Source organism: Ahaetulla prasina, chromosome 5 (assembly GCF_028640845.1).
Source record: "Ahaetulla prasina isolate Xishuangbanna chromosome 5, ASM2864084v1, whole genome shotgun sequence".
Lineage (NCBI taxonomy): Eukaryota > Metazoa > Chordata > Lepidosauria > Squamata > Colubridae > Ahaetulla > Ahaetulla prasina.
In genome coordinates this window covers 28,805,430-28,825,904 of record NC_080543.1, presented here as the reverse complement: position 1 = coordinate 28,825,904, position 20,475 = coordinate 28,805,430, and the positions used below count along the sequence as shown (strand labels likewise).

At 37.9% G+C, this 20,475-nt stretch overlaps 2 protein-coding genes across 4 annotated transcripts in view; one reads left to right on the top strand and one right to left on the bottom strand.

The window, feature by feature from the left end:
• SLC7A1 (solute carrier family 7 member 1) overlaps positions 1-7,873 on the top strand; it is a 44,469-nt gene extending 36,596 nt beyond the window's left edge. Inside the window, exon 12 of one of the 2 annotated variants that reach the window (XM_058185384.1) lies at positions 214-7,873. In XM_058185384.1, the coding sequence (XP_058041367.1) occupies positions 214-323 (110 nt within the window). In that variant the 3' untranslated portion in view covers positions 324-7,873. The remainder of the gene's footprint in view (positions 1-213) is intronic. The other variant, XM_058185383.1, reaches the window with a different exon arrangement.
• Positions 7,874-13,551: 5,678 nt separating this feature from the next.
• MTUS2 (microtubule associated scaffold protein 2) overlaps positions 13,552-20,475 on the bottom strand; it is a 251,168-nt gene continuing 244,244 nt past the window's right edge. For both annotated transcript variants that reach the window (XM_058186536.1, XM_058186538.1), the window contains 4 exons: positions 20,166-20,264; positions 16,945-17,064; positions 16,122-16,219; positions 13,552-14,117 (listed from right to left, as the gene is read on the bottom strand). In XM_058186536.1, the coding sequence (XP_058042519.1) occupies positions 13,901-14,117; positions 16,122-16,219; positions 16,945-17,064; positions 20,166-20,264 (534 nt within the window). In that variant the 3' untranslated portion in view covers positions 13,552-13,900. The remainder of the gene's footprint in view (positions 14,118-16,121; positions 16,220-16,944; positions 17,065-20,165; positions 20,265-20,475) is intronic.

Here is a 20,475-nt window from a genome sequence, read left to right as displayed (position 1 = left end):
GCAGAGGCACCACAGGCTTGTCCTTCGCTATTTCTAGGCCAGCTCTGTGGGCCAGATCTAAGCACCCTGCGGGCCTCGGGTTTGACACCCCTGCACAAGAGCTTCATTTCATTTTGTATTGTATTCCTTAGAGCTAGAGATTCCTAAACTGATACATCCTGTGTGCTGCCTCACATGTTACCTAATGCTACTCCACTTTCCTCTTTTCTCCAGGCCTGATGATATATTTTGGCTATGGCATATGGCACAGCGTAGAGGCATCTTATTCAGCACCAACGGATCAAGAAAGAAGTACGGATAACAATATGGATACTTGTAAATGACAGCCTTCTTGCTCAGGAGGTTATTGAGATCACTATTACTGCACAGCAGGATACTTTTCCCTCCCAAATTCTGAAAGTACGTTTTTTTGGGGGGGTAGAATATCAGGCAGGCTGTTATGTCCCCATATCATGGGGATGCAGCTGGGAGGGATCACAAGGAAAAAAAATACCTAGCCTCTGATGCACTCCCAACAACACTTACTTCTTGCTGACAACCCTTTACCCTTTGAGTAGAAATTGCCTTTCAGGGGGCCAGTTTACTTCCATTGTTACTGTGAGAATAAGATTCTCAAGTTTGCAAATTAATTCCTGGCTACTGGAATGGAAAACACTTTGTACTATTTCTCCAAAATCACCTATATTGCAGCATCAGAACTAAACTTAAGCAAACTCAAACCGAACCATACATAAACTCTCTTACATGTTTATAAACTGCCCTTCCGAAGACTGGAATGAAAAGAAAAAGAAAAAGAAAAAGAAAAAGAAAAAAAAGGAGTGGTGCTATTTAAATATTGTGCTTTACATATTTAAAGAGGGGTGATGCCTGAGTTTTAGCATCCAATGTTACAGCAATCTCCTTTAGCAAAGGTGGACAAACCAGGCTTCCTGCAGCCCTCGGAGGTTTCTGTGCAACCTGCTAGCTGAATTCCTCTCCTGTGCTTCAAACAGCTGTATAGATATGAAGCAGAGTCTGTTGCTTATGATAGAACTGCTGTGTAGAAAATATGACTTTCAGGTATGCAGATCTGCCAAATCAAAGGGCAATTGCTTGCTTGGGATGTTATTCACATTTCAGTTCAGGCAGTCCCGGTCAGAGGCAGCCTTTCCCATGCTTGCATTTCAACATAATATTGTGCTGTAACTCATCAATACACCCTGTGTCTGAGAAAAGGCAACACTTTCCTGTAATAAAGATAGAATTAATAAAGGAGAATATTTGTAGCTCAGGGTTGATACGAGGGGTCCTTGGGTGCTCTCTGAATTTGCTTGTTTTTTTTTCTTTTCTTTCATTACCCAAACTAGGTAACATTACTAGTGCTAGTCTAGTCTATGTTGCCTAGTTTGGGTAATAAAATGTCCGCAAGAAAACAAGCAAGCTCAGAGAGCACCAAGGACCTCTCAAAGATAAAATTGAACACAGGGTTCTTGGGTCAAAGTCCAGCATTGTTTTTACTGTTATGTTTGAAATAATATATTTAAAATTAATATATTATTGAAGGAAGGTTGTGACAAATACAACTTTTCTGGTACACAGCAGGAGCCAGCCTTAGGTTTCGCCTGGGGAATATTTGGGACTGTAGAATGTAAGTTTCTCACCTTATCCTGTTAGTGCTGACGTTTCCAAATAGGCCATTAGATTTAAAATTCAAACTGTTATTTCCTGTTAGGCATGGATGGGACAGGGGAAATCATAAAACCATCTATGCAGGGGGAGAATCACCTCCTTCTAAAATGTGGTTTTTCCAAAGGGAGGGTAAAAGTCTGTATACTGGTCAAATAATATTGATGCTTGCTGTTTTGATATTCTAGTAAATAGTGTAGATTATTATTGTACTTTTTTTCTTTTACACTGTTAACCTTGGAGGCTTGAATTTATTATTACTTGTTCATGGTATTTATGTCTAGCCCCTTGATGTGTTGTATTTGAGCAAGCTATATGGAAAAGAATAGCACTTAGAAGAAAGGGAAATCATTTTGTAGAGAGACTGCTTATTTTGTGTGAGGAAATTTAGAAGGGGGATTATTTATTTATGGCACTCCCTATGTTTTGTCCAGGTTGTACCCTAGTGATAACGTTACTAGATATGAATTTTGACTCAAGGTTTTCCCATCACCATGGTGATTGCTGAGAATTTTAGTGATTACATCTACCTGTCTGGAAGGTTAGACAAAGCTTCTGCAAACAATGTTGACCTAGCTGGACCAATAATAAGGCAGTTTATTGTATTTGATACTTCAGCAACTTCCTTTTGCCATCACAAAAGTCTGTGAAGGCTACAATTACAATGATGAGGGTGTTCTTTTTAAAGGGCTTCAGCGTTGAACAATTGAGAAATGCACAATTTAGTTTGAATCAGCCAGACCTTCCTCAAGTAAATTAGCCAGGCTGCTGAGTCCTTCGGGAGAAGGGCGGTATAAAAATTTAAATAAATAAAATAAAAATAAATAAATAAATAAGATGATTTGGGAAGCCCTCAGGGCTGGCTAGAAAATGTTCCTTTCAGATGAAAATTTCTATGTGACTTGAAAATTCCTAAGACTTTGTTTTTGCGTTCTGGATGGAATCCCATCAGGTCATATGAATCTTTGTTTTAGAGTCTGTGAGGAGTGAGATGGAGGTTGTTTTGAACTCTTCATTCTTAGCTGAATCAACCTTTATGGATTGTTTCATACATGACAAAAGTCCTTTGCAGAAATCTCTTCTGTATGGTCACATTTCATATCATCCATGCTGATTTCAACTTTATACTTATTATTAAATTACACCCTATTGCATGGACGTCCAACCTTTTGGCTTGCCAGTGAGCGAAGATGATTAGCCTTGGGCTGCATATAAAATATATAATATAGTTAGAATATACAAATCCCATAATAATGTTAAAGGTTTATGATCTTGTGGGGTAGCATTACTGGCTGTCCAGGGCCACATGCAGGCTGTGGGCACAGGTTGAACATGCCTGCTCGAATACTTCATTGTCTTTGAAAATGGCCTAGAAAGATGCTGTCAGATTTTCTATAAAAGTCAAATTACTTAGTCATTAAAATTCAATTTGAGCAGGGTCCCTAGGTAATTTTTGTAAGTGACTTATTTTTTTCCACTTTTGTTGTTCTTAAGTAGATAAATCCATACTGTGTGTGGGCAGTTGATGAAACTGAAAGCAACCTGAATGTGATTCTCAATTTGGCAGTTGCATTTCCAAAGAACAGTAAATCCCATTGCAGTGTTTAGTCCAATTCATTTTTAAACTTATAGGTAGACCTTGACTTAATGACCGGAATTGGGGGACCGAGACTGGAATTTCAGCCACCAAGGGATGCGATAATAAAAAAAAAGTCAGCATGTGGCCAGATCTGATTTTATAACCATTTTTACCTGGTTGTTGAATGAATTACTCAGTCATTAAGCAAACTCATCTTCCCCTATTCACTTCACTTGTCGGAAGCTAGTTGGGAAGATTGGAAATTGTGATCATGTGACCACAGAACGCTGCAACTGTCTTCAAACACCCAAATTGTGATCACATGACTGGGCAACAGTTGTGACCTCGAGGACAAATCATAAATTATGTTTTTTCAGTGCCATGAATTTGAACAGTCATTATATCAATGGTTGCAAGTTAAGGGCTACCTGTATTAGGGAAAATAGTATTAAAAAAGCCTTAAACACTGGGCATCATGTCTGGTTCTGTACGATAGATACATGCATGCAGTAAAAAGCTGCTCCTTTTCAGATGTGGCATTTAAGGAAATGATTTTGGAAGGAAATTCTGTCACATGTGAAGGAACCTTTAAAAAGGTTTTTCACACATACATCACTAGTGGAAAAGATCACAGATTAACAAAAGCAGTCTCCTGGGATAATAGCTCTCAAGTCTCACCTTCACCTGTCATAATTCCCATAGTGTAGGGAATTTTGGGAGCTGAAGTCCGCTACATCCAAATGACAGCAGGATGAGAGGCATCGTTCTGAGTAAGGTTGTTACATATCCAAGACTTGAATGAGTTTTGCTTTTCCTTTCACTTGAGATTCAACAACAGGAGATGTTAGGCCTGGGAAAAGGTTTTCTGGGAGAAAGACTTACCAAGAAATTCTTGTGGGATATTCTCATTATGACTAGCTGCTTTTGTCCCTATGGAAATGTTTATAGCTCATGGTGGTATTCAGAAACTAAGATAGGGAGCAAGGAGCAACCCTGGACCAGTAAATATAACCCCTGCCCAACAGGCCCCCCCCCTTGCTTCTAGTTCTGAAACCTCAATGGAGAAACATGCAAAAGCTTGAAGTCTAATGGTGAAAACCTAAATGCTGCTGCTGTAAGTTTGCTAGAGTGAAGAATAAGACTGCCATTTATTTGAGCTCATCTTTGTAAATATATGAATAACTTATTATTTTAATATTAGGATTTTTTTGTATAGCTGCTGGACGCTTTGTATAAAATCCTATTCTATGGTGTTTCTCAGAACACACGGCTCCCTCAAAGAAAAAGTGCAGTTTTTCTTCGTAAGGGAAGGATTTATCAATAATTGTGGTTTTGAAACTAAGGCAGTCACTGCTTCTTTCAGGAATTGCCTGCTTTAAAATCTTACTAGGTTTTTATTAGCCTAAAGCCAAATTTTCAAACTCACTGTGTGCAGAATTAAAAAAAAAAAAGACTTTCGATAATTAGATATTCTACAAACGTATTTGAACTACATGTTTCAAAACTGGCATAGTAGTCTGAAGTTTTTAATTCTGCATACCTGGAGGATATCTAATTGAGAATAAGTGTAACTTCCTTAATGCATGAGGTGGGTGGTGGGGGAGAAACATGTGCAACATAAAACAAAGTTAACAATTTCTACTTGATCAAACCATTACCATAAAAGTCAGTTTTACTAAGTCAGATATATGCAAATTAATCCCCAAATTAATTTCAGTTACAACTCCAGCTTTTCAAGAGCAACAAATTGCTTGCTCATCAGTTCCTTCCAAAACCAATGGCAGTTATCAGTAATTTGGTAGTACCTTTTTCAATTAACAAAGTTTATTAAAAGGTTTCAAATGTGTTAGAAAAAGTGCTGCCAGACTTTTTTGTTGTTGTGCTGCTATAGACTCGCATGGCTATTCTCTTACAATGCCATTTATATAAATATTCTATTTCTTGCACATTTGGAAGTCTTGTATTGTGAACCAAAATGCAATCTATTTTGTTAATATTTTCAAAATTTTACAATTGTCTTCAAAATATTTTATTTAAATTTGTATATTTTGTACATTTTTTCTGCCTTCTATGTTTGATTGTCACCTTTTCATCTCCATATCTACTTTTACTCAGTGCGTTGATAAATGAGAGATGTCTCACCAGTTCAGCAAGCAGTAAAAATGTTAACCTTACCAAGTAAAAACTTGCAACAACAATTTTCAGGTTTCTATTTTTATGTTCATCAATTCTATTAATCCTCATGTACTTAATTGAAGCATGCTACAAACACTGGATCATAGAATAGTCTGATAAGGTGAGGATTTTTAATTCCTTTTCTTTAAGTCATTTTTTTTAATTAAAAAAAATACCTTATTAAATATGTTTTTATCAGTTAGGGAATAGATAATTATCAACAGGAGGAAGCAGACTATAAATGGTTTGCCTTAAATATAGAATCAATATGATTTCAAGGGTGTTTAAGCAGAAGCCATGTTCAGATATAAGCATTAACAGACTGTAAAACAGCTCATCTTCATTTTTTGTCACTTTCTGATCATTCACATATATCTGCACACACACACACATGCAGAGCCTGCACAACGTGAGCAAGTGTTTGTGGAAGGAACTGTTTGTTCTCTGTCATCCATATGTATTAGATTTCTAATAAGGGATGTGTGTATTAAAGCCTGCTTTCCCAGATGAATGCCATATTTGGCAAGGTCAAAGTGCTTTGTATATATGATGCTGTCTCAATTAATTGCTGATTGCAATCTGTTGCCTTTCAGTATGTATCTCTTATTTTACTATGTGGTGTATTTACAGGGTAACAAAATGAAACAATCTTAAGTTGTACAAAAGAAGTTTTTCAACCTATGTGACGGATCTCTTCTGCATTTACCAAAATTCAGACGTGTTGTACAGATGCTACGTTGGGGTTCTAAATTTGAATTCTAAGTTTGAATTCCAAATTCATGCATGCAGCTTGGACTGTTGTAGAGTTAAATATGCATGTTGTAGAGGGGTTTTTTTCAGAAAGGAAGGGAATACGGTAAAGTTCCACTGATGTTTATCTTCACTGTAATTTGAACTTTTTGGTTGGTTGAGACTACGTTCCTAAAATACCCTCTTAAGAAAGAATGTTGAATGCACTATTGAAAACAGTAAACTTTGCTTCTGAGAAATTGTATGTAGGATAGTGCTACGCATTTAAATTTTGTATACTACTGAAATTATATCATTGGTGCCTTCTGGTGATAGTGAAGGAAGTGTGAGAGCTTTAGAAAAACTTAACATGGAAATATAATGAGTAGGGTTCTTCCCCACCCCCACCCCAACCTCTTATTGCAGTGTTCCACAGTCTGCTGCCCTTTATATGTATTGGACTAAAATAATATGGCCAGTGGGCACCAGGTTGGGAAAGCATGTTTCAACTCTCTGATAATAAATTCATAGTAGATAGTTCCTCATTGCAAAAATGGTTAACATTTGGTAATATGTTTGTGCAAGGCATTTGAGGGAGGTGATTTGCAGACACCCTATCTTTAAAGTATTAACACAGCCATAGCCTTTGTAAGGCTTGTGTGAGCATTTTGAAGGCTGTCTCTGCTCATCTGCATTTGTGGGTAGAGATGACACAGAACGACCATCTGAAAGCTGTGAATGTATATCCATGTACAGATAACCAGCTGGTAGCCTTGAATAGGGCTGTCTCTCTCTCTCTCTCTCCCTCTCTCTTTGCAATAGTAACGTACTTTGTAAATTACCTCTTCCAAATGTTTCACACAATTCTGATTGTTACAGAGACTCATGATAAGGAATAATTACATCCTGTAATGCTCCTTATTTCTGAAGCAGAGGCCAAACCTTATGAAAACTGTGCCTGGTTTTTTGTTAAAAAAAAAAATCAAACCTAGAATTCCTCAGGGTATATTTTCTCATTCTTCTTGGCACATATCCTAAGAAAAATCCTATTAAGTTTCTAGATGTTGAGGGATCTTAACCAGATCACACTCACGCTTTGTTTTGCAAACGCTGGAAGGGTGGTGAGTGATACAGTGACTGGGTTCTTCTCTTTCTGTTGTGCCTTTCAATGTACTTCTACTCCCAGGGGTACAAAGAATCAGTGTGGCACTCTTTGGAGTTGTATGTTACAATCTGTTGGAGAATATGGTGGTTTCTTTGGGAATATCCACCTTTTGATAATCAAGAAGCCATGAAATAATTTGTTCATATTTTTACTGAGTAAAATGTATATAAGTTTTTCTTCTATTTTTCTAATGATTTTCTCAGAATATATAATGGGTTCAAGATATAGTTACTTAGTTACTTGATCCTGTCAGATGCTTCTGCCTCTTCACTGGAGCTTCTGAGTTTGTTCAGATTTTGGCTTCTCCCTTCCTTCAAATACAAAGCTTTGTTTTTTACTTTATATGTGAACCTTCATTTAGAGCAAGGCCTCTGCTTCAATAACAAACCTCTGTTGAGGGATGCTGTAAATGTCTCCCTTTGGAGAGTGAGGTTCTTTTTTTTTTTACTTTAAAGATCAATTTGTAAATAGGTAAACAGCATTAATTTGTTCCGTGAAATTTAAATAACGTTAATTTTGTCTTGCCTGTTCTAATAAATGCTTCTGTTTAAACAAATAAGTTGTGTGTAATTGCTGTTCCGTGGAGGAATCCAGTTTCTGAATTTTGCCTTTTTGTTTTCAATTTCTTAGTAACCCTAAGTAGCTCTCCTGCTTAAGACAGCTGTGGTCTTAATATAATTTTTTCAACCATTTAATTAACATAAATATCTTAGCATGGGATATGCCCGCTACCTGATTTTTCTATTCCTACCCCGCCCTTCCCCAGTAGCTTTTGTGGAGAAAGACAGATTACAGTTGTCTTGATTTCAAATGCTATCTCCAACAGATTGATCTGGAGAAAGTAAGCGGTCCTGCATCAACTCAGAGAGGATAGGAAGATTGGGAGAGAATAGGTGGCAGACAATAGCCCTCCTTACCATTTGCTTTTGCCCCAAGTGAAGAAAAAAGTATATACCTCCCCTGGGAAAATAGCACAATAGGAAAGAGGGACTTCCTCTATTGAGTTTAATGCAATGTCATGTCCTTCGGAACACAATGTCAAAATCCCAAAATAGCAGTGTCAATGGTAGCAGCACTGTAAACTATAGAACACCACTGAGGCAATGCAGCAAACATAAAATGTGTTGTAGGAAAGAAGAAAGGAACTACATATACATCACCCTGGTTGGCAACCGCTACATAGCATATTGCAAAATTATTTTCAGTTGTATTTGCAATCTGCCACTGGTAATCTGCATTATATTCAACTACAAAGCAAATACGTAGCATTTCTTATCAGTAAGGAATTATTGGAATGAGAGAAGTACTGGGAAGGCATTGCAGACTAAATACAGTATTTCTCCTTAGGCCAGTTTATGATATATATTGATTTATACATAGGGCCCTCGTGCTAATCATGTTTTCGAAAAGACAGCAAGCATGTGAGTTTTCAACCCAGTTAGCTTTAATAAAAAAATAAAAAGTTGTGTTGCAATCAGTTTAGTGTTTCCTTTATTCACCAACATTAGACAATTGATTTTTATAAAGTAAATGCACAATTTTGGTAGATGTTGCGAACCTATAGAAAGAAATGCAGAAGGACACCATAATGTAATGCTGGAACATGTTATTTATTACCATGAATATATTACACACACCTTTACACAGTAACTGAAATAATACAAACATTTTCTTCTAATTCAAACAGCCATGTATTATCAGACCACAAACCCCTACGACAATGGTCGGGTGGCGGGTGGGCAGGAGACACTTTACATGAAGGTCTACCATATGTCCATGGGACATAAATGCAATTAGCGGAGACCCTAAAATACCTGATTTGGGTTCTTTAATCCAAAATATATCTTTGGGTTCATTTCTGGCTGATTTATTGATGATAAATATGACTTATAGCTTATCTCTCCAAAATTCTTTCTAAGGTCATCATTTCACTCTACTTTTCTACCTGTTTACTTTCTTCATGAAATACTTTGAAGAACCTTTTAAGATTTTTCCGGGATTATTTGGTGGCCAGAATGAATTTTGATGATTTTCAGGAAAGACAAATAGTGGATACAGGGAAACACAACTCATAATTTTTTGTAACTGCCACATTTTGTTTGAAGCTCAGAGATATGTACTGTAGTACTGCATTGCCACACTTGTCCCTAAAGAAGGATTACAATGGAAATGAGATTGCATTCTTGGTTTTGAGGTAAGATAGAACAGTTTGGTGAAAAGAATGGCAAGTGTGCTATGCTTCCAGCATTTCATTGATCCCTGAACCTGGGTCTCCAACCTTGTCAACTTTAAGACTTGTGGACTTCAACTCCTAGCAACGCTGGCTGAGGAATTCTGGGAGTTGAAGTCCACAAGTCTTAAAAGTTGACAAGGTTGGAGACCCCTGCCCTAAACTATCTGCGGCAGGTCATGTCAAAGGCCATCTGTTAACTTTTCAGGGCAACTGTTTTACTTTAGTGTCTTAAATGTAGTAGGAGGGTATGCACCTTGTTTCTCACTTATTTCCACTTGGATCTTCAAATAGTACAGCGTATTTACCAAACCTACACATTTTTAATTTTGAAGCCATCTCCAATGTTTTTCACAAGCTTACGTTAAAAACATTCTTAATCTAAGGCAAGGCTTCTAGTTTAAAAATAAATTATTGCGGGTGGTGGGGTGGTGGAAGGGAGACTTACCTGATATATCAGTAAGTAAAAGTAAAGGTTCCCCTCGCACATATGTGCTATTCGTTCCCGAATCTAGGGGGCGGTGCTCATCTCTGTTTCAAAGCCAAAGAGCCAGCGCTGTCTGAAGACGTCTCTGTGGTCATGTGGCCAGCATGACTAAACCCCAAAGGCTCATGGAACGCTGTTACCTTCCCACCAAAGGTGGTCCCTATTTTTTCTACTTGCATTTTTTACGTGCTTTCAAACTGCTAGGTTGGAAGAAGCTGGGACAAGTAACGGGAGCTCACCCTGTTATGTGGCACTAGGGATTCGAACCGCTGAACTGCTGACCTTTCGATCGACAAGCTCAGCATCTTAGCCACTGAGCCACCACATCCCTTAATATATCAGTACAATACAGTATACTATACCATAGCTATTCTTTGGAAGAATTCTGTCAAAGCTGATTTTTTACTTCCTAAATCTTTCCAGAAGCATCACTTATTCATTGGGCAAAGTTCTCTTATTTTTCTTTCCAGTACTGCAATTACTAGAATATAAGATTCAAAAGAATCTTTTGATCTTTGCAGCCCCCTTTGCCCTGTTCACTTGGAGCAATTTTGTCCAACACTGAGTTTGAAATGATAAAAGCAGGAGTCAAAGTTAGGAATCGCTTTTCCAAGCTAGTTTTTGTACTTACTTTATTACAAGCTGATTGGTTTAAACCTAATTAGGAAAAGGGATACACACCTGGCACTGAGATTTAAATGCCCACAAGAACTATAGAACATAGTTCTGCCTGCTCTGTGCTTTAAATGCTGTGAGATGGAAGCTGCACAAAAGAAGTATAGTATTGTGCGCAATACTATAACTAGTATTGTGGGGCTGTTGGACTATCCCCATTGTGTATCTTCATTAGTTTCATAAGTTGCAGGGAAGCTGGTCACATAGAAAGTCATCAAGCATATTGCATTGGGTGAGCCAAAGCAATTTGGCAGATCCATTGAGATGGTTGCCTTCTGTTTCAATCCTTTGTGCCGTCTCAAAAATGAGTTTAACATGTTTCACAAGTGGTTTGCGAAGGTGGCACAAAGGCAGTGGTGAATTGGGCCTTCTGTGTTTTGGTATTGCTTAGCAATGTAACATCATGCAAATGATAGTTTTCTGCCTGAGATTAAAAGCAGTGAATTATGATGCAGAAGGAAAAAGTTGCCCATGCTGTTAAGGATACAGAAAATAATCATTATAGCATACATGGGTGATGACTATCTTCTAGACTGCCATTTGCATAGAAATAACGGTTGGGATTGAGCTTTTGTAGGCTGGCTCTGACTACCATCAGCTGAAATCCCCATCATAGCTGGAAGCATTATTGTGTATGTGGGGGTGGGATGAAACAACTTTAACAGAGGTGCCAATGGATAAATCACTCAAATGTCAATGACTAGCTCCATAGCCTGTAAGCAAAGAGTGATACATATGGCAATAGAAGAACAAATAGATCATCATCATGGTAACATGAATTAGATGAGCCAACACTGTTCACAATGATAACATAACTAGTGGACAAGCATATTGTGGCATTCTCTGTCTTCAGGCATTTAAGTATAAAAAGTGGATAAAATTGCATTAGTAAATCATTGTCTCTACTTTCCTGTTCTCAGTTCATTTTGCCCTTATGTAAAATCTAATTCTGCAGTTGGTGTTACTTACAAACATGACATGAGCTAATCTAAGAAGATGTTCTTAATATCATAGTATCATGCAAGGCAGCTACAAAAATAAAGCCCTAAGGGGGAAAAATCAGTCTTGTTACTTTATACACAATGGAATTAGGTCCCAAATCTGTGGTTGTCATCAGACAATGCTAGCTAGCTCTTGAGGTGAAGTTTAGGCTTTACCAGCAATTCCCAAACACTAAGCAGACTTTATGGATTAAGTGTTTGTGCAAATTTCAGCAAAGTATTTGTCACAGCATGTTTTTCATTATATTCCTGCTTTCTCACGTAATGTGGTCCTTTGAACAGTTCTTAATTTGATGGACTCATCCATTGCTGCAAAATATACACTAAGCCACAGCCACTACTTGAGAATCAAAGTGCCACACGGATATCAAATAACAAGACCTACATTTGCTTAACTCAGCCTTGCCCAATGGAGCATTAGTAAGATTTCTGGGTTAAAATCCCTTAATTCTCAAAAACTAGGTTAAGAGCCATGTGAGCTTGCACTCCAATATATCTGGAGGCATTTAACTGGGGAAGGCTGACTTAGGCAATTTATGCTCCACAAGCATTCAAGTGCTAGCATCAATGCTTTCACAGTCTAGTCTAACATACTGTATTTGACAACATGCTAGAACTCACCTTCTAACACATCAAAGACAATAAGGGATATTGGCTGCATACTTTTCATACTTTCATTGAGATCAAGAATCATCTCAAAATATATTACTGTCCTGTCTCCTACACTTTAGGAAGCCAGTCTACATTTGAGCAACCAGAATACCCCGTTCAATGCTACTACTAAATACATGTTTGGGTACCAGTGTTCAGATGGCAATTAAGAAAAGCAGAAATACTGAACCCAGTGGGTTGGCCATAAACCGAGATAAAATTCAGTGAACATGGAGTAAGTGGAAGTGCACAATATTAATAGTTAAGTTTTAGGCCCCTGCTTTTAGAGCCGTATCTGGTATCCCTGACAAAGTTGCTCAATATGCCAATACTGCGTACAACCACAACATAGTTGACGAATCAATTATCAAAGGCAACCTTCTCAGCTTGCAAATTGCTTCACTGGCATTAAATAATGTGTTACAAGCAGCTGCCTGGGATGACTATGCCTTTGGCCATCTCTGTGAATGAGAAGCAGTTTCTGTCAGTAGAGTTGGGGTTTTTTATATGCAAAAGAGAGCAAAATTCAGTCAAAGAACATCCAAACTGCTTCATGTCTTCAATCGAACTTATTAGTATGTTGACTGTAAGTTAAGATTTTAGCCAAAGTTTGATGGTCACTGTACAAAGAAAAGTTTTATGGTGTTTGTGGGGGGGGGGGGATATTTACGTTCATGTTTTTATATATATTAACTTGCTAACAATTTAGAAACCTTAAAAAAAGTCAGTCACTCTTATGAGCTAAATAAAGAAAGTAACTGACTGTGGACAATTGCAAGATCTAATACTGAGCCTGGAAGATGAATGACCATGGTAGGCATTGCGTAGAAAACCAATTATCATTTTTGAAGTCAGTAACTACTTAAGAATTTAAAAGTCGCTGGTGTTCTGCTTTAGAAAATGTACCACTCAGTGGTCATTTAGAAGATGCTTCTCCCTTTTTCTAACTTTTTTCTAGTCTGGGTAGAAATGTTCCTGGGAAGCTTTGACCCTAGCCACCCCGCCCCCCTCCAAAAAAAGCAATTCCTTTCAGAATAATTTTTAGGCACATGTTAGAAAATTGCTGTCTTGAAAATATCAGCACTTTTTGCAGAATTAGTTCATGAAAAATTGCAATTCAGAACAGCTTCGGTTACACATGCAGAGCTGTATGTGTAGGCCTTCTGGGTGTTGAGTACATTTTGTGCCTGGATTTCAATATAATCCATACCTCACCAAAGCCATAGATGCAAGCAGAGCTATTTGCAACTAACCTGAAATATTATTTTGGAAAAAGAAATCATTCAGAGTGAATGATAAGTAACAATTTTCCAGTGCTTTTGCCTCTAATCCCAGAAGATGTTTCCATGCATCAGACTACATTGCTATTTTTTGACCCCATATGCTAGTTTTGCTGATGCTGAAATGACAAAAGGACATTGCCTAATCATAAGGAACTAGAGAGCACGTGGGAACAGCAACAAATCTTTCACTGCAGTTCATAACAACTCGCTTGGACTGCAATTTTCTAGGCCAAGTCTAATTAAGTAGCTGCATTGGTCTGTCATCTTGGTACTGTGCTGACTTTAGCTGGAGTTGGGGGTCCCGATGAAGAGCGATAAATGCGCGTCGGAGAAGTTGGAGATAGTTTAACAGGACTCATGGGTTCTGAGGTCTGCAGTTTCCACAGCAACTCTTCATTTGTCCTGCTCAGCCTCTTTTTCTCTTTGCTTTCCTTCTCCACATATTCTTGGAGGTTAGCATTTTCTTCAGATAACTGTCTGGAGAAGGTGACAAAATAACATCAGACTTGACTTTCATAATTATCAGATGCTCACCTTGCATGTTTGTGTTCTGATCAGCCCATCCCTTTTCTAACCCTGCCTTCCTGCCATTGCTTTCATCCAAGGAAAAGTAACCCCAGACCATTTCAAATTGTTAACAGCTCATAATACAGTGCTTTCAAGTAGATCAATCCCTCATCCTACATTTTACATTTGGTTGACTGGATTCTTGATTACTGTTCCACTGAGTGACTTCCAGGTATGTACAAGTCATCACAAACAGATCAGGAAGAACACTGTGATCATCCACCTGCACTTCAACAAATACAATATTTTTCCTAAAGAGCTTCCCCCCCCCCCCGACTGATAAAAAACACCATCATAATCATTTTCAAGTGTAGAGAAGTCCAGCAACAGGCCTATATATAAATTAGATCTGAACAAATTAATACTATGCATTTAGAAACAACTGTGGAGACATTTATAAGAGACTCACTATAAGCAGGAAAGCATGTGGCTTTGAATGTAAAAAGTACCTGGATAAGGCCCCTAGTTATAAAGACCTTAGGTAGTAGATTAGTCTGACAACCAGAGCCCACTGAATGTATATTGCTATGGCAGATGACTAGTGATTTGACTCAGCAGAACATTGCATCATAATTTCATAACGCTTAACAACCAGAAACATTAATGCCACTAATAATATGTACATCAACTCACAGGTGTTGACTTATGGTGGTTATTGCCAGATCTATACAGAATATTGTACAGAATATACAGAAAATTGGGGGAAAGATTTTTAAGCAGCTGTGTGACTGACACTTACAAATATGCATCTACGTTAAGGAGTTTAGATGTACTCCAGTACAGGGGTCTCCAACCTTGGCAACTTTAAGACTTGTGGATTTCAACTCCCAGAGTTCCTCAGCCAGCTTTGCTTGTGGACTTCAATTCTGGGAGTTGAAGACTCCACAAGTCTTAAAGTTGCTAAGGTTGGAGACTCCTGCTCCAGTATACAGATTTTGAAACACCTATTTCAAATAGCACAGCTATTACTGTCTAGCTAATAAATAAGGAAGTTTGTGCCCTAATAAATGTATACGTGATTCTTGAAGCTGTTTGTTTCTTACAACAAACCGCTCACCTGCATTTTGTTTCATAACTAGGATTATTCATATTTTTTTTAAACTCTTGTTTATTTTGCAACTTTTTTTGCTTCTACTCCTTCAAAGGAAAAAGTTGATGAAATTTTCTGCCAAAGACTCAAGGAAGGAACAACGTGGTTAGACAAGCACCCTTAATGTTGGTGCAACAATGGACAATGACGTTTTACATCACGTGACTACATAAAGATAAGCAAAGGTCAACAGCCCACTTCAGCAAGGCATTTCTGATTCATGTATTATCACTCACCACTGGGAAGTGAATTTATGAAATGTCACTATGGTCAAATCAGCACTCAAAGAATTCATGGATGTTGTAATTTGAATCAAGCAATCTTTGATTCACAGTTCAGTCTTGTAGAGTACAATCCTGTAAATGTTTACTTGCGATGCTGTAGAAATTTATTTTGTCTCCATTTTTTTTAAATGAATGTTTTCCATTCACATATGTTGCACCCCTCCATGGATCAGAATGCTGTCTAGTTCAAGCAATACACATACATAGAAAATGTACAAAAATGCAAATTTTACAGAAAATATGCAAGCTAAATGTGTATTTTCAGTGCATTTACCAATGGGCAAAAAACTATGACCAAACACATGTGAGATTGATACCTTTGTAACTATTTGTAAATAATTCCTGCTGAATGCATATACAATAGCAGCCCTAAGCAGCACGGCATATGAACTCTCAATGTATAGAATAATGTGCATATTCTTCCAGTACTCTGATTTCTTGGGCAACAGCAGCAAAGTAAACATAAAAAAGACATACAGTAATTAAATCCGCTGATAGTTGCCTTTATTCTCTTGCTCTGTAAAAAATATTTAAACTGACCTTGTCACCACAGTGTTGTTATCAATCCTGACTTTGAGGTCTTCGTTTTGTTGTTGTAGTACTTGAATTTTTTCTTCTAGAATTAAGTTCTTTTCTGCCTAAAGAGATAGGCAGGCTGTTATATTTACCACAAGCAAGGGTGTCTGTGAGAGGTGGGACTGGGAAAATGATGAAAATATTTTGACAATCTGATGCAACCCTGAGTTTTTCTACAAAAATATTGTAACCAAGCATGCATGTCAATAAGGGGGAAATCCTGCATAGCAGGAGTCTCCAACCTTAGCAACTTTAAGACTTGTGGACTTCAACTCCCAGAGTTCCTCAACCAGCTTTGCATAGAGTTTTGTTATTCTGAGAAATTCTACGGATGCCTCTAAATCCAAGCAATTTGTACTGGAGACTTTCTCCAAAATATTATGATATAAAAGTTATCCCGCAAGTCATTTCCACCAAGATCTGAATTAAACCACACAAACATTCACCCCTGGAATCTAATAATTAGGAAATTAGGATTACTGCAACCACATGTAAAATGCAGTCAAGACAGACAAAAATTTCTAAGAACTGGTCACTAGCAATTCTATATTAGCTGCTGATCAAAGGTTGTCCTTGGAAACAATTTTTGCTAGGGAAAGAGAATGTGAGTGAAGTTATTAAAAAAAAAAATCCAAAACACACTGATTGGAAATGGTGAGAGCATCTGTAAGTATCTAATTGGGCAAGATTGTTCTGATAGAGAAGTAACAACATACTAATCTTTGCTTTTTAATCACTCTTTAAGTTTTTCATAAGCAATCAGAAATAGCAGCAAATGAGACCTCACCAGCCTTTCTAACTCCATGATCCTCTTTTCTTGTTGATGAATGAGTACATTCTTCATCTCCAGAATCTGCTTTAGGCTCTTCATATCTTCTTCTAAATGCTGATATGGAGCCAGGGCAACCTAAAAGAATGAAGAATGATATGAGAAACAGCCCTGTTGTATCACCCAGGACAGAGGCTCCTTTTGCTCAGTAGTATAAAAATAATATAAGCTGAACTAGCAGGAATCGGTCCTGGTTTAATTAAATTGGCAATTGGAATACAAATTGATTAAAGTAAACAGGATAATGCTGGTTGATGCAGCTGAACTGACTGAAGCTTCTCTGAGGTTTAATCAGGGGAAAAAATCATTCAGAAGCTATGAAGGGAAGCTATGCTTGCACCTGCTTCATATTTTGACAAGATGGAACGAAAACAGCAGGGATCGTAGACGTTAATTCTAAAAGTTGCAGTCTTACAGCTTCAAAGATTTCAGCATAATAATTTTCTGAAATATTTTCCTGATTAAGATGGAATTGAGAATGAGGAAAGGACAGCGCAGCAAATCTTCATTTTGTCCAGCAAAAAAAAAAACATATAAAGAAGTTTGTTGAACCAATACAAAAAAAAAAGTCCTATTTATTTCAATTTGAAAATATTGAAAAACGGTTTAAAAACTAACTCCTTGTTTTTCAGTTTGCCTCTCAGGTGGTCTAGGTTTCGCATGACAATTAAGAATGCCCATAGGGTTATGCAGATTTGCTGCTTTTTATTACTGGGATATGTGGGGTACCAGGGGATTGGAGTTGCAGGCAGGCTTGGCTTTATCCATAACTTCAGTGGGGTGCCAGCTAGGCAGAAGACATTTGTAAAGCCTGGCCAATTCTGAACAGACTTAATTATGTGTCTTGTTGGCAATACTCTATATTCATTATTTACTTGGCAGAAATACCGTGAGATACAGAGCCATAGTGATTGCTAGGCTATATAGAAAAATAACCTTCATAGGCTGGGTTTTTTTTAAAACTAGCAAATATTTGGGCTAGCATTCTTAACTATTAATCTGGCCACCAGCTATTCCCTGGTGATAGACTTAAATTTGCCTCTTTCATGCAGAATTTATAAATGTATGTAACTGCTCAGCTTTAAACCCAGATTGAGAGTGCTAGGAGCTGAGGGCAACTCCTATTTGTGTTGACAAAGCCAGCCAGCCTAGAGGCATAAATTTCCACCAGCATAAGAGAGACGAAAGTGAAGGTTTTGAGTCTGTCCACCAGAAAGAAACGGAAAGCCGAGAAAGTGATGGAAGAACAAAGCAATCCTACCCAATCACAAACATGATCCAAAAGCTAGATTGAAATGATACAATTATTTAGCTAGCTTCTTATGTCAATATCAGACAGCCCACTGGACCAACAACCTCTCACAGTGGTGAAATTTAATTTTTTTTACTACCGGTTCTATGGATTTGGCTTGGTGGGCATGGTGTCGCTTGGTGGGTGTAGCTTGGTGAGCGTGGCAGGGGAAGGATACTGCAAAATCTCCATTCCCACCCCACTCTCGGGCCAGCCAGAGGTGGTATTTGCCGGTTCTCCAAACTACTCAAGATTTCCGCTGTCGGTTCGCCAGAACCTGTCAGAACATGCTGAATTTCACCCCTGACCTCTCACCACATGCTCTCCATGAGCAGCATTGAAGATTACCCCCAACAACACTAAAAAAAAAAGCCATTGAAGGGCCATTGACTCTGAAAGAAGTCTAATTTTATTTGCAGATTCCTAGTCCCTCTGAACTCTCAGATGAGGAAGTCATATCTTTAGGCTTTGGGGGTTTGCTGTTTTATAGAGAAAGAGAAAGTTTTTTTTTTAATTTGCATTTATATCCCGCCCTTCTCCAAAGACTCAGGGCGGCTTACACTATGTTAAGCAATAGTCTTCATCCATTTGTATATTATATAATATACAAATTATATGTAATTTAATTACATATAATTAAGCCTTACAGCCTGAGCCGCGGTGTGGCTCAGGCTGTAAGAAGCCTGTTATTAAAACACAGCTGCCTGCAATTACTGCAGGTTCTAGTCCCACCAGGTCCAAGGTTGACTCAGCCTTCCATCCTTTATAAGGTAGGTAAAATGAGGTCCCAGATTGTTGGGGGGGGGCAATAAGTTGACTTTGTAAATATACAAATAGAATGAGACTATTGCCTTACACACTGTAAGCCGCCCTGAGTCTTCGGAGAAGGGCGGGATATAAATGTAAAACAAACAAAAAAAATACAAAGTCAACTTATTGCCCCCAACAATCTGGGTCCTCATTTTACCTACCTTATAAAGGATGGAAGGCTGAGTCAACCTTGGGCCTGGTGGGACTTGAACCTGCAGTAATTGCAAGCAGCTGTGTTAATAACAGACTGTCTTAGCAGTCTGAGCCACCAGAGGCCCATTAAGGATCAATTGTTACCTCTCTTAATACTGTAGCTTCTTTCCCCCAATATTTGGCTTAAGAGACAGGTTTAAATGAATCGATTAATTCCCAGACAAAAAGAACTTGAGTGAGTGGATTTATTTCCACTCTGGCCATACAAACAATGTTATATCACCCTCCATGTTCTATGAGGAACAGAAGCAAGGCACAAAGATAAAAGTCTTTCTAATCGTTATCTGCCTCTCTGATAGCTGTACTTAATTAAAGTGGGTGACTTAGGCACTGAAAGAGAGACTTACTTTTTAAGGAAGAAAAGTGAAGGTAAGTAGAAATGAGATGTCCTTGGTGTTCTCTGAGCTTGGTTGTTTTCGTGCAGAGGTTTCTTACAGACTTGCTGATGATGTCACTGACGATGTTACCTAGTTTGGGTAATGAAATATCTGCAGGAAAACAACTGAGCTCAGAGAGCACCAGGGACCATGTCAACCCTGAGCTTCAAATATTTCCATTTGAAAGTACAAGTTTTTTTGGTCTTGCACATGCATGCTATGGCTAACAGCATTTTGAAGAGGAAAACAGCATTTCCTGGTTTAGAGATGGGTTTCCTAAGGGATCTAGTGTAGTTTAGGCTGCAAGGAAGATGCTTTAAAACATCTTGAGTTGTTACGGTAGAGTATTCAAAACTTCTTCAAAACATAGATTTCTGTAACTTTATTCATTGACATTGAGGCTAGGCTTCAATCAATAGGTCCTTTAATCTGGATCAGTATATATACAGTATAGCAGTGTATCTTTAGATAAAACACATATTGAATACCTCTAGTTGTTCTTCAGTGTTTTTCTTCAATGCCTCTTCAAATCGTTTTGCCTTGTCCTTTAGAGACTGGCTTTGAAAAGTGAGAGTATCTACCTGGTCCTGTAAATGATATTAAACACAACCATTTCTCAGTGATGATCTAATTCACCTCTGAGCAAACATTTTAGATAGTTCTTCTGAAACAAAAAGTAATTGTTTTAAGTAAAACCCAAGGATAGAGCATAGAGCCTCAAGGCAAATCTGTCAGACATGAGCTACTAATTAATGTTGAGGAAGCGTCCTATTGGTTCCAGCAATTAATGGGAGAGGA